Source organism: Lucilia sericata, unplaced genomic scaffold (assembly GCF_015586225.1).
Source record: "Lucilia sericata isolate MDLA Ls3-8-SP2 unplaced genomic scaffold, ASM1558622v1 Contig002050F_arrow, whole genome shotgun sequence".
Lineage (NCBI taxonomy): Eukaryota > Metazoa > Arthropoda > Insecta > Diptera > Calliphoridae > Lucilia > Lucilia sericata.
This window is the reverse complement of record NW_023995910.1, coordinates 53,652-70,000: the sequence shown is the minus strand read 5'-3', so window position 1 is coordinate 70,000 and position 16,349 is coordinate 53,652. Positions and strand designations below refer to the sequence as shown.

Here is a 16,349-nt window from a genome sequence, read left to right as displayed (position 1 = left end):
GATACACTCATACGTTTAGTATTATTAATATAATTAATTAATTTTTACAAATAAACAAACAAAAAATCCAAAACACTCAGATTAACAACAAAAGAACAAGCCATTAACAACGATAGCAAAAAAGTTAACAAATTAAAATCCATTAATAACTATCAAATAAATTATTAAGAAAAAAAATAAATAAACAAAAAATATTGTCATGTCATAATACAAAGAAGTAATAACACCCACCCAATCTTAAGAATTGGTAGCGTACTCATGATAATGACCAGTTGTTTGGATGGATCCATGGTAACACGAGTAATAAATATTGTTTAAAGTTTTATAATAAAATAAATCATAATTTTGATTTCGCCAAATTAGTCAAATTAATCATTAAACATAGAAGAACATAAGAAAAGGCTTAAGAACATAAAATTTGCTTAAAGAAGAGTATTATGAGATAAATTTTTAATATCTGTTGACGCCACCTCTAATACTCAAATTTTTACATATTTTTAACTTATAACATTTAAAAGACATTTGTCATAAAAAAAGTCATATGTAAATTCATCGTTCTTACTGTGTGAAAAAAAAACTTTAAATTTCGCAATAAATTATTCAATTTAATAAATCGCCTTAAATATTTTACTTTTTTTGTTCATTTCAAGGAAATGCAATTTTCAGTTTTAATCGTATAAAAGTTTTATGCACATTAAAACTTAAGAAAATTTAAAAATGTTTTAATAAATAAAGACATGATTAAGTAATTAATATTAAAAAGTGCTTAAAAGTTTAAACTGTTAAAAATGCTTTAAATATGTTTCGTATTTGTTAACAGAACTCCAGGGGAAATAACAAGGTGTGAAAATTTTATTAATAGGGTCTTAATTCAGAGGAGAAGATTGGTCATTTGTAACTTATGTGCAGCAGAAGTTACAATTGTGTAAGATTTAATTATGGCTGGAATATAAGAGATCTTTTGTTGTTAACTCAAGGGTCTGAGCTTACGCTTTGGGTTGTATAAATCAACTTTTGAATAATCGAACGAACAATCGACTTTGTGTCGAAAAAGGTCGAAAAGTCGAAGTCGACTATTTTGTTGCAAAAAAGGCGATAACTCAACTATCGTCTATGATAAAAGGTCGAAAAGTCAACTTTGTAAATAAAAGTATAAAGAGTCGAAAAGTCGACTTTTCATAATCGTAAAAGTCAACTTTTTGTTTCATTTACAGAACCCTACTTACTTACTTACTCACCTCACTCACTACTTACTTACTTACTTACTTACTTACTTACTTACTTACTTACTTACTTACTTACTTACTTACTTACTTACTTACTTAATTACTTACTTACTTACTTACTTACTTACTTACTTACTTACTTACCTTACTTACTTACCTTACTTACTTACTTACTTACTTACTTACTTACTTACTTACTTACTTACTTACTTACTTACTTACTTACTTACTTACTTACTTACTTACTTACTTACTTACTTACTTACTTACTTACTTACTTACTTACTTACTTACTTACTACTTACTTACTTACTTACTTACTTACTTACTTACTTACTTACTTACTTACTTACTTACTTACTTACTTACTTACTTACTTACTTACTTACTTACTTACTTACTTACTTACTTACTTACTTACTTACTTACTTACTTACTTACTTACTTACTTACTTACTTACTTACTTACTTACTTACTTACTTACTTACTTACTTACTTACTTACTTACTTACTTACTTACTTACTTACTTACTTACTTACTTACTTACTTACTTACTTACTTACTTACTTACTTACTTACTTACTTACTTACTTACTTACTTACTTACTTACTTACTTACTTACTTACTTACTTACTTACTTACTTACTTACTTACTTACTTACTTACTTACTTACTTACTTACTTACTTACTTACTTACTTACTTACTTACTTACTTCTACTTACTTACTTACTTACTTACTTACTTACTTACTTACTTCTACTTACTTACTTACTTACTTACTTACTTACTTACTTACTTACTTACTTACTTACTTACTTACTTACTTACTTACCTTACTTCTATACTTACTTCTATACTTACTTCTATACTTACTTCTATACTTACTTCTATACTTACTTCTATACTTACTTCTATACTTACTTCTATCTTACTTCTATACTTACTTCTATACTTACTTCTATACTTACTTCTATACTTACTTCTATACTTACTTCTATACTTACTTCTATACTTCTTCTATACTTACTTCTACTTACTTCTATACTTACTTCTATACTTACTTCTATACTTACTTCTATACTTACTTCTATACTTACTTCTATACTTACTTCTATACTTACTTCTATACTTACTTCTATACTTACTTCTATACTTACTTCTATACTTACTTCTATACTTGACTTCTATAATTACTTCTATACCTTACTTCTATACTTACTTCTATACTTACTGCTATACTTACTTCTATACTTACTTCTATACTTACTTCTTATACTTAACTTCTATAAACTTAACTTCTAATACTTACTTCTATATTACTTCTATACTTACTTCTATAACTTACTTCTATACTTAACTTCTATACTTACTTCTATACTTACTCCTATACTACTTCTATACTTACTTACTATAACTTACTTCTATACTTACTTCGATAACTTACTTCTATACTTACTTCTATACTTACTTCTATACTTACTTCTTAGACTTACTTCTATACTTACTTCTAATACTTACCGTCTATACTTACTTCTATAACTTACTTCCTTACTACTTACTTCTACTACTTACTTCTACTATTTACTTCTACTATTTACTTCTACTACTTACTTCCACTACTTACTTCTATTACTTACTTCTACTACTTACTTCTATTATATAATTCTATTACTTCTATTACTTTTATTACTTAATAATTATTTTTATTTTGTCTACTTTTTAGGGCGTTAAAATAAAAATGGACGATGCTGGTAACATATTGATAAGACGTTATGCCAAAAGTAATGTTTATGTTAAAAGTACCGCCAGCAATCAAAATGAGGAAACGTCTATAGGTGCCGATATCTTGAAACTACCAAATCAGGCATTAGAAAGTGAAAAAATAGTCAAAGTAAGTAAAAAACAATTCTTAATTAATTAATTAATTTCACACAACAATTTCATTGAATAATGTTCAATTTATCTCTATAATCTGTTCACTTTCAGTTATTTGATATGAAAAAATTTCAATCAAATGTTAATCGCGAACTGCGACGAGCCTATCCAGATCGTCGTCGTTTGGAAACACAATGTTTGTCAGCGGTAGCTTTTGTTAAATCCGAAAGTGACATATTAGAATGTCCCATATGGGTATTGATTGTAAATGTTGTTGCAATGGATATGCTTAAATCTAAATTGCCACCAGGTAAGTGAACAACAACTATGAATAATTCTAAAAAAAAAAACAATAGAAAAATAAAACAAAATTTACACTCTAGCTGAAAACTATAAAGGCAATATTATTCTAATGCTTTTAAAAGTAACTACAGCATAAGCATAAAAACTTTTATACTTTTGCCACTGACTGTAAGGTAATGACAGCCTATGAAGCATGTAATTGTTTGTTTGTTGTGATTTGTGATAATGTTTGTTTTGTGTTGCATTGAATTTGTTGCACAAAGAACATTATCATGTATACAAATATGTAAAATAGATTTTCATTTTTTTCTTTATTTTGAATTAAGCTTTAGTTTGATTTGTTTGGGGTTTTTCTTCATCTTCTTTTGTAAAACAATGAAAAACAAGTACAAGGTTGAGTTTAAACATATTGCTGTTGAAGATGCTATCAATTAGAAACAACTACAGCAACAATAACAACAACAACAGAAAACATTGAATATACATAAATTTTCTATCATATAGAAAAATGATGAATTTGTTGAATTGATTGTTTAAGAAATTGAAAATTTGAACATAAATTTTGAATGGAAATTTATTTACGATTATTATGCAAAATATGAATAGAATCAACTATAGACAACTTTGTACAAGACTAGTCTATAGACTAGACTATATATTAAGACTATTGAGTAGAATATAGACCAGACTAGATTATAAACTAGACAAAAGAATAGACTATATACTAAGCTAGACTATAGGCTAGACTAGACTATAGACTAGATTATAGTCTAGACTATATACTAGACTATAGGCTAGACTAGACTATAGGCTAGACTATAGGCTAGACAATAGACTAGGCTAGACAATAGACTAGACTATAGACTAGACTATAGACTAGACTATAGACTAGACTATAGACTAGACTATAGACTAGACTATAGACTAGACTATAGACTAGACTATAGACTAGACTATAGACTAGACTATAGACTAGACTATAGACTAGACTATAGACTAGACTATAGACTAGACTATAGACTAGACTATAGACTAGACTATAGACTAGACTATAGACTAGACTATAGACTAGACTATAGACTAGACTATAGACTAGACTATAGACTAGACTATAGACTAGACTATAGACTAGACTATAGACTAGACTATAGACTAGACTATAGACTAGACTATAGACTAGACTATAGACTAGACTATAGACTAGACTATAGACTAGACTATAGACTAGACTATAGACTAGACTATAGACTAGACTATAGACTAGACTATAGACTAGACTATAGACTAGACTATAGACTAGACTATAGACTAGACTATAGACTAGACTATAGACTAGTCTATAGACTAGACTATAGACTAGACTATAGACTAGACTATAGACTAGTCTATAGACTAGACTATAGACTAGACTATAGACTAGACTATAGACTAGACTATAGACTAGACTAGACTAGACTATAGACTAGACTATAGACTAGACTATAGACTGGACTATAGACTAGACTATAGACTAGACTATAGACTAAACTATAGACTAGACTATAGACTAGACTATAGACTAGACTATAGACTAGAATATAGACTAGAATATAGACTAGACTATAGACTAGACTATAGACTAGACTATAGACTAGACTATAGACTAGATTATAGACTAGACTATAGACTAGACTATAGACTCGAATATAGACTAGACTATAGTATAGACTATAGACTAGACTATAGACTAGACTATAGACTAGACTATAGTATAGACTATAGACTAGACTATAGACTAGACTATAGACTAGACTATAGACTAGACTATAGACGCGACTATAAGCTAGACTATGGTCTATACTGTAGACCAGACTATAGACTACATTATAGATAGGTGTAGACTGTAAATCATAGTATAGACATAACTATAGACTAGACTATAGACTAGACTATAGACTAGAATATAGACTAGACTATAGACATGACTATCAGCTAGACTATTATCTAGACTGTAGACCATAATATAGATCACTGACTAGCTTTACACTTTATGTGCAACATGTTCAGATCATCTTTAAATATTGAATTATAAAGCATAACTTTAAGTCGTTTTTCTTTACTATTCCAAAGCTTTCATTTTCAAATGTCATTTTATATTTGAACATGAATTGTAACATTTTTTGGCTTTGAATTAAAACCGCCAATTGTTGTGTCAATAGTAAAAAAACGAAACACAAACACACAAAAAGAATCCTACAATATTATAATGTAAAAAAATGAATAGTGTTATAGAAAAACACCGAACACAAAATTTGCATTTTTTGAAAAGCGAACAACAACACAAATAAAATAGACTTAGAGCTAGTGCAATCATATTTCCATGAATAATTGAGAACAATAATAAAAAGAAAAATACGCAGAAAAAAACGTAAAATGGTAACGAAATTGTTAAACGCACAATCAAATTTATTTTGTATTTTCAAACTAACAAACAAACAATAAAGCAGCAACAAAATGTTATTGATTTATTTTTAAATATGCTTTTTATAATGCACACATACTCATACATTGTTTATTTAACATCTCGCATTTTTACTTTTGACATTCTAGTGCAACGTCCTATTGTCGATATTAAAAATCGTCCTAGAATACCAATACCAGATGAGGATCCCTACAGTGTTGCAGGTAATGGTAGTGGCGGTAGTTCGGGTAGCTCTGGTTTTGGTGCTAGTGCAATGAGTAGTATGATGTCTTTGCAACAGCAGCAACAACTTTTACAGCAACAATCACAAAGTATGACAAGTAATAATGGCAGCAACAATAATACAGGAGTTGGCATCACTACAAATGGCAGCAGCAGTACACTGCAACATTTAAATAATGGCATGGTAGCCGGCATGAATGGTAGTGGTCATGTTGCTGCCACCAGAGAACAATTGATAATGCAATCACAACAATTGGCTCATAAACGCAGTGAGAAACCACCAAAATTGCCACCAAGAGATAATATATATGGACATGATATACCTAAGGTAAATGTGAGAATTATTATGCAAATTTTTTCTAGCAAATTTTTTCTAGACTAGACTAAAGACTAGGCTATAGACTAGTCAATAGACTAGACTAAAGACTAGGCTATAGACTAGCCCATAGACTAGACCATATACTAAACAAGAATAGACTAGACTATCGACTAGACTATAGACTAGACTATAGACTAGACTATCGACTAGACTATAGACTAGACTATAGACTAGACTATAGACTAGACTATAGACTAGACTATAGACTAGACTATAGACTAGACTATAGAATAGACTATAGACTAGACTATAGACTAGACTATAGACTAGACTATAGACTAGACTATAGATTAGACTATAGATTAGACTATAGACTAGACTATAGATTAGACTATAGACTAGACTATAGACTAGACTATAGACTAGACTAGACTAGACTATAGACTAGACTTAGACTAGACTATAGACTAGACTATAGACTAGACTATAGACTAGACTATAGACTAGACTAGACTAGACTATAGACTAGACTATAGACTAGACTATAGACTAGACTATAGACTAGACTATAGACTAGACTATAGACTAGACTATAGACTAGACTATAGACTAGACTATAGACTAGACTATAGACTAGACTATAGACTAGACTATAGACTAGACTGTAGACTAGACTATAGACTAGACTATAGACTAGACTATAGACTAGACTATAGACTAGACTATAGACTAGACTATAGACTAGACTATAGACTAGACTATAGACTAGACTATAGACTAGACTATAGACTAGACTATAGACTAGACTATAGACTACACTATAGACTAGAATTTAGACTACACTAGAGACTAGAATATATATTAGGCTAGACTAAAGAAAAAAGTATAGAGTGACTATAGACTAGACTATATACTAGACTATAGAATAGACTAAAGACTAGACTATTGTATAGAATAAAGACTAAACTATAGACTAGACTGTATACTAGACTATATAGTGGAGTGACTTTAGACTAGACTAAAGACAAGGCTATAATCTAGATGTACCATTCTAGAAAAAAGTCTCTGCCCTTCTATTGTAAACTGAGATAAAGATTTCAGAAAACATTTGACATCCACATTTTTACACTTAAATATTACAACATTATTTTTATATTAAACTATCAGATGTTTAAACAAAATAATACAATTGTATAATAATAATTGGAATTTCTTGCCAATAGCAAAATAATAACAATAATCGTATCAAAAAACAACAAAAACACTTGTTTCAAAAACTCGCGTAAAGTCGCTGAAAACTACACAAAAAAAAAACAAAATAAATGAAAAGAATTGTTAAGAAGGAAAAAAAAATAACAAGAAACACAATAATTTAAAACTATGTAAGTAATAAAACTTTAAGCTTCATTGAGCAATTCAATTGGCAAACTGATGGAATAGTATTATATTGTATCTAAAGCCTTTTGTGTTATACATTATGGCATTTTTTCTTTATTTTTCTTCTATTACAACTGCAAAATATAATATTTAGCAAGAGACGGCAAAGTACTACTCCATCATGCAATTATAACTAAAAAAAAGTTATCAAACACTATAATTTTTTCTATATAATATTGGGGTGTTTACCCACTGCTTTTTGTATTGGTGGGGGTTAAATTAGTAACTCAAAAAAATATATAAAAAATCATAACTTGGTCATGTTAAATCGCGTGTAATTAATATGCAAAGAATGTTGCTGTTGCCAGTGTTTCTTGTTATTTTGTTTTTGTTTTATTTCTTCTACTCTGGTGTATATCTGTTACTTTAAAATTGCAATTGTTTGTTTATTTGTGTAATTTTTCAAAATAATAAAAAAATATTGTTATACAAACATATTTGTTGTAATGAAATTGTAATATGATTTCAATAGAAATAAATAATAGAAAAATAACAACAATTTGAACAAGTTCGTTGCTTAAGTCTTTTGTGTTATGTATTTAACAAAGATTCATATGATACTTTAACTACTAGGTGTGTTTTTAAGTATTAAATAATAGAATTTGCTAAACCTTCTTCTGAAAACTACTACCAATTTAAATATTTTCTTTTGCTTGTAATTATTTTGAAATTTTAAAGTGACCTATGGGCAGTTCTTTACCGATCGTTACATAATTAAGCAAACAGATTATATTTACAAACAACTTTAGGTTTCATTCAAAGTAGAATATAGTCTAAACTATAAACTAGACTATATAGTAGGCTATAGACTAGACAATAGACTAGAATGTAGACTTAACATAGACTAGACTATAGACTAGACTATAGACTAGACTATAGACTAGACTATAGACTAGACTATAGACTAGACTGTAGACTAGACTATAGACTAGACTATAGACTAGACTATAGACTAGACTATAGACTAGACTATAGACTACTATAGACTATACTAGACTAAGACTATAGACTAGACTATAGACTAGACTATAGACTAGACTATAGACTAGACTATAGACTAGACTATAGACTAGACTATAGACTAGACTATAGACTAGACTATAGACTAGACTATAGACTAGACTATAGACTAGACTATAGACTAGACTATAGACTAGACTATAGACTAGACTATAGACTAGACTATAGACTAGACTATAGACTAGACTATAGACTAGACTATAGACTAGACTATAGACTAGACTATAGACTAGACTATAGACTAGACTATAGACTAGACTATAGACTAGACTATAGACTAGACTACAGACTATATACTAGACTATAGACTAGACTATAGACTAGACTATAGACTAGACTACAGACTAGACTACTAGACTAGACTTAATAGACTAGACTAGACTATAGACTAGACTATAGACTAGACTATAGACTAGACTATAGACTAGACTATAGACTAGACTATAGACTAGACTATAGACTAGACTATAGACTAGACTATAGACTAGACTATAGACTGACTATAGACTAGACTATAGACTAGACTATACTAGACTATATACTAGACTATAGACTAGACTATAGACTACTCTATAGACTAGACTATAGACTAGACTGTAGACTAGACTGTAGACTAGACTGTAGACTAACCTATAGACTAGACTATAGACTAGACTATAGACTAGACTATAGACTAGACTATAGACTAGACTATAGACTAGACTATATGCTAGACTATATACTAGACTATATACTAGACTATAGACTAGACTATAGACTAGACTATAGACTAGACTATAGACTGGACTATAGACTAGACTATAGACTACACTATAGACTAGACTGTAGACTAACCTATAGTCTAGACCATAGACTAGACTATAGACTAGACTATAGACTAGACTATAGACTAGACTATAGACTAGACTATAGACTAGACTATAGACTAGACTATAGACTAGACTATAGACTAGACTATAGACTAGACTATTGACTAGACTAGACTAGACTATTGACTAGACTAGACTATAGACTAGACTATAGACTAGACTATAGACTAGACTATAGACTAGACTATAGACTAGACTATAGACTAGACTATAGACTAGACTATAGACTAGACTATAGACTAGACTATAGACTAGACTATAGACTAGACTATAGACTAGACTATAGACTAGACTATAGACTAGACTATAGACTAGACTATAGACTAGACTATAGACTAGACTATAGACTAGACTATAGACTAGACTATAGACTGGACTATAGACTAGACTATAGACTAGACTATAGACTAGACTATAGACTAGACTATAGACTAGACTATAGACTAGACTATAGACTAGACTATAGACTAGACTATAGACTAGACTATAGACTAGACTATAGACTAGACTATAGACTAGACTATAGACTAGACTATAGACTAGACTATAGACTAGACTATAGACTAGACTATAGACTAGACTATAGACTAGACTATAGACTAGACTATAGACTAGACTATAGACTAGACTATAGACTAGACTATAGACTAGACTATAGACTAGACTATAGACTAGACTATAGACTAGACTAGATAGACTAGACTATAGACTAGACTATAGACTAGACTATAGACTAGACTATAGACTAGACTATAGACTAGACTATAGACTAGACTATAGACTAGACTATAGACTAGACTATAGACTAGACTATAGACTAGACTATAGGCTAGACTATAGACTAGACTATAGACTAGACTATAGACTAGACTATAGACTAGACTATAGACTAGACTATAGACTAGACTATAGACTAGACTATAGACTAGACTATAGACTAGACTATAGACTAGACTGTAGACTAACCTATAGACTAGACTATAGACTAGACTATAGACTAGACTATAGACTGGACTATAGACTAGACTATAGACTAGACTATTGACTGGACTATAGACTAGACTATAGACTAGACTATAGACTAGACTATAGACTAATCCAGCCTTTTATAATGCATGAACTAAATTTTTGCACATTTACTACTTCTTGACTGTTAACCCCAATTAATTATTTATTTAAAAAGTCTTATAAATTAAAAATTATTTGAACTAATTTTCAGTTTCCCATAGTATTTATACCCACTTTCAAATGTACTCGTACCTTTCAAATTTGTTTATACATTGTTTTTAAGCAACTTTAAACAAATGTTTTTCCTGTAATTTATTTTAATGTTTTATTTTGCTTTTTCTACATTTAACAGCCCGACTATGATGACATCGAATTGGATACACGTATTAAATTGTCACGTGGTAAATCGGATAAAGGCAAAGACAATAAAAAATATGGTAAGTTTGTTTCAGGTTTAAAAGCCAAACCCAAAACTAAAGGAAAAGTTAAAATTGGCAAAAACGGATATGAAAAACTTAATATAGTATTGCAAAGAGAGGTGTTTTTTAAGAAGCTGTTGTATGTATATTGATCATACAAACTTGCATTAAGCAATTCTGTCTGTCTGTCTCTCTTTAATAAGTTTTACCGCCAACATTTCAAAATTTTTGCATTTTTAGTTGAAAATTTATGAGGACACTGTTGCCATATGTTGTACATTAAAGCATGTCTTGTGTTTTTACTGATATAAGATGAATGTAGAAAAACAAAACGTATAAAAAAACTATATAAATAAAGACAAAAATGGGCAAGACAATATTTGCAATTTTGACTAGTATTTTATGGAAAACAAAAAACTAAAAGAAAATGTGGTAAATTTTAAATTTTGTTCATGTAATTTATATCTCTTTGACCATTAATAGTTCAACACAGAGGCCAAACGTAACAAAATATGAATGGTTTGGTAATATAATACGACGAAGTAGATTTGTGTATAGAATGTTGGTGTATATAGAGGGAGTGATTGTATTTTGCTGCAGTCAGTCACTTTATAAGTGAATGGCATTGATGGCGGTGGCATAATAATAGACAAATCAATATTTCGAGAAAAAAAGTTTTGAAATAAAAATAAGAAACATGAACATTCTATATTTATTTTGAGATCAGTTTTTTTTGAAAACGATACATTTACATACATACATATGTACATTCATTGATTTTAAAATATCAAGCAATTCAGTTGTTATTAGTGGTGACTAGTGAAGAATGACGACATAGTTTTTGCTGCAAATAATAGTTTATATAACTCTAGTTTGCAGTTAAATTTAAAAGTATTAATTACAACAAAAATATATTCAAATTTTCGAACATAACTTAAAATTTTCTAATATTTGTTATTAATAAACTTTCCGTTAATTCCAGATGATCCCTACTATTGTGGTCTACGTGCACGTGTACCAAACTTTGTGAAAACATCCTCAAAGGCGGCTAAAGAACAGCCAGCACTACAGAATGGCGCAGCAACTCAACAACAACAGCATATGAATACATTAACCAACCAAAAGAAGACTTCGGTAATGATGCCCATGCATCCCACAATGCATGCACCACAACCGCCCCATATGCATCCCCAACATATACAGCAACAACAAATGATGGCAGCCGTAGCAGCACATGCTGCAGCTCAGCAACAACAGCATCATCCCATGCATCATCATCAACAACAAATGTGGCAAACACGCAGTTATGAAAGCGGCATAGGTATTTATAAACATAATGCTACAACGACTACAACGACAGCTGCCAGTACAGCGACTGCGACTACGAACTTTAATACAGACTTGCAACAACAATTGCAACATCACCAGCAACAGCAACAACAACATTTACAGCAACAACAACAACAATTACAGTTACAGCAATTACAAACGGCTTCAAATAATTATTATCCTAGCACTCATAATGCTAGTAGTTCTCTTTATAACTATCTTGCACCCAATTACCATCACCAAGAGCACCTTCTTCATCAACAGTCACAATTACAACTACAACAACAACAACAACAGCAACTTGTCAATAATTCTTCTCCTTCTACAGCTTCTTCTTCTACTCTAACTACTAATCCTCTTTCTAATGCTAGCAATATTATGCCTACTACGCCTTCCTCCTTACCAATTGGTCACTTGACTAATACCACAAATGCCATTGCACCATCAACTTCAATACAATTAAGCACTAATTTGACATTTGCCACCAGTCCCCCCACCATTAAACAAACTGAAACTAATCATGAAAATATATACGGACAGACTAGAAATCTTAATTCCCATCATAATCCACCACCTCTTAAAGGTGGACATCATCATTCTCATCATCGTCATCAACACTCACATCATTCTCATCAACATCAGCATCGACGTTCACATCATCATGGTTCTTATGGCTGTCAAATGCATTCTGCACATCCTTCTGCCCGTTCTACACCGGGTGAATTTCGTTTTAAAACTCATGAACCTTTCTATGATGATTACGATCACAGACATTCTAAGGCATATCGACCTTCTCGTAGATCCTCTTCTAACACCTCTCAAATCGATGGCAATTGTAATTGCGTCAGTTGTTATACTTTAGCTCCGCTTTTTGGGGCACCCACACCCAAAAGACCGCCCCGAAGTTTAAGCCAACAACAGCTGCGGCAGCATCAACGTTTGAGTGGTGCCAAGAATCTGTATAAAAACGAATTAAAGCGCGGTGTTGTTAAGTGGTGCAGTGACAGTGATGTTTCCCTGCTGGGTCGTGAGGAACAGGAACAGAGTGAGGCTTCAGATGACTATAGGGCTTATGCAAATCGTAAAGCTTTCCATGATGATTCCTTTAATTATGACGATTTTAATTTAGATCAAGATTTTGATATAGAAAACTTTACTTTAACACAATTGGACTATAAAAAACAAATACAAAAACCCAAGACTCAAAAATTTAATGGTTATGCCGCCAGACATAGTAAATATCCCACAACCAATGACCCGCAGCAGCAACTCTTAACGGATGGCTATGTGGATAAGGCCCGTTTAAGGCAAATCAGATCACCCACACCTCAGCGTAAAGAATCGTTTAAGTCCCAAGAGGTTAAATTGCGAAATCCCTTAAATAAAGCCTCCACGAATCTGCTAGCCATGCGCCATAAATCACAAAGTACTGAAAGTTTTTTTGAACAGCCACACGATGAAGGCACTATTTATTTATATGGTGGACGTAAACGTATAGTTAAAGCTCCTTCTACTACCAATCTCTATGATCGTATTAAAAAGCAAGCAGGATCGGAGTTAACGCCTAAACAAATTAAGAAATATAATTCCCAATTAAATTTACCAACTGAACAGCGTAAAATATCAACAAAAAACCCTACTAAAAACGATCATGACACTTTGAAACCCTTAATACCACCTCCGCTCTGGAGGGGAGCTAAAAGAATGAATCTAAAGGCTAGTCCTCAACTCAATAATTATCAAATTTTAGATCATAATAACAACAATATTAACACTAACAGACAAGACTCTAAAATATGCAATCTGCAAAGATCGGAAGAAACAAACAAGACTAATAATATGAATCAAAACAATAAGACCACGACTACACAGTACAATACTAAATTATTAAACCACTATAATGCCGATAACAAACCTAATACTAATGAAAATGAAGCGGTCCAACAACATCAACAACAAAAACATATGGAACCACAACAACAACAGCAGCAAACACCATATCGTATGGCTCGCTCCTCTAGTCGCGTTGATGTTAGTGACATGGAATCGATTTATGGTTATTTAAAACCCCGTAAACCCCGCAGTTTAAGCATGAAGAAAATTCAAATACTTGATTATTAATTCTCTATAACTGGTCCGTTTCTATTCATGCAAACTGTTTACACTAGGAGGTTTGATTTGATTTTTGTTTTCTGTACCAAATGAAGGTTTTGTTTTGTTAATTATTTCGTAGTAGTTGGAGGTGTTTAATTTTTTAAAAAATAGTTTTTTCAAAACTATTTCTTTTTTAAATATCTGCTGTAAATATTTTCTTAAAGCTTTTATATCCTTATATTTACCCTGATTTTTTTTTTTTTACCCAATTTACTTAAGACCCTTGGTACGGTTTAAACAAATTTCGTTCATTTTTTCCGGGAACGGTTTTTTTGCACTAACTTTTTTTTACACTTTTTATCATAATTTTATTTTACTATATTGAGTTAAGAATATGACAAAGATGGAAAAATTGGAACAAATTTGGAACTTTGGTTGATGGAAGTTTATAATGTTTATTTCTTTATTACAGCTGGTTTGGAATAGTGGTCCCTTAGGGGGGGAATAACAAAATTTAATCATGTTTAAAAATATCTGAAATTTTACTAGTATTTGGGTCCAAGAAAAAGAAAATTGTTCTAAAATAGAAGTTTTACTTCGGAATATATAAAATAATATAAAAGGCCCTCTATGAGGAAGCACAAAGAAAATACTAGAATAAATCAATTTACACTATATTGAGCCAATTAAAGGCACTTCAAAAATCGGAAATTTGATAGATTTAAACTTCCTTCTATAAAAGCTGCTAAAGGAATGAATTCTCTTCTACCATTTTACTAAATCATAATAATTGTATTTACGGCAGTTTTTCTACATTAACACCGATCTTTGGTGCCTCTACACCCAAAGGAACGCCCAGAAGTTTAAGTCAACTACAGATTAGACAACATCTAAGTTTGAGTGGAGCAAGAATCTGAACAATAACGAATTAAAGCGAAGTGTTTTAAAGTGCTGGTATCAACATTTCCCTGCTGAACTGAGATTAACCAATTACAAGTCTAGACATCGATGATTAGTCAAGTCACCGATAACTATAGATTATATAGAAATCGAAACCACATTTACAACACTAGAAAGAGGTGGCAGTAGCAAGGTGTCTTCTTTAGATAGTTTTCTAATAGAAAAATTTCTTTTTTGACAGTTATCTTATAGGAAAGTATTCTTATTTAGAGATTTTTCTTATAGAAAAGTTTCTTTATTAGATAGTTTTCCAATTGGGAAGTGTATTCTGTGGACAGTTTTCTTAAAGAAAAGTTTCTTCATAAAAAGTTTTCTTATAGAAAAGTGACTTCTGTAGAGAGTTTTAAAATAGAAAAAAGGTCTCTTTTAGACAGTTTTCTTATAGAAAAGTGTACTCTTTAGACAGTTTTCTTCTAGAAGTGTGTCTTCTATAGACAGTTTCCTTATAGAAAGATGTCTTCTTGTTTCCTTATAGAAAAAGTGTCTTATTTAAACCGTTTTCCGATAGAAAAGTTTATTCTTTAGATAAATTTTCAATTGAAAAGTGTATTCTTTAAAGAAAGGAGACTTCTTTAGAAAGTTTCTAATAGAACAGTCTATTCTTTAAGCAGTTTTCTTATTGAAAGGTGTCTTCTTTAGACAGTTTTCTTTTAAAGAGTGTCTCCTGTAGACAACTTTCTTAAAGAAAGGTGTCTGCTTTAGATAGTTTCCTTATAGAAAAGCGTATTTTTTAAACAGTTTTCTTATAGAAAAGTATATTCTTTAGACAGTTTCCCTATAGAAAGGTGTCTTATTTGGCAGT

The 16,349-nt window shown here is 30.7% G+C and overlaps 1 protein-coding gene across 1 annotated transcript in view; it reads left to right on the top strand.

Moving 5' to 3' along the window:
- LOC119613297 (putative mediator of RNA polymerase II transcription subunit 26) overlaps positions 1-15,915 on the top strand; it is a gene marked incomplete at its 5' end in the record, with an annotated part of 16,042 nt that extends 127 nt beyond the window's left edge. The window contains 5 exons of the mRNA XM_037969302.1: positions 2,955-3,122; positions 3,218-3,416; positions 5,999-6,420; positions 11,098-11,182; positions 12,147-15,915. Of these exons, the coding sequence (XP_037825230.1) occupies positions 2,955-3,122; positions 3,218-3,416; positions 5,999-6,420; positions 11,098-11,182; positions 12,147-14,614 (3,342 nt within the window). The remainder of the gene's footprint in view (positions 1-2,954; positions 3,123-3,217; positions 3,417-5,998; positions 6,421-11,097; positions 11,183-12,146) is intronic.
- Positions 15,916-16,349: the final 434 nt, after the last annotated feature.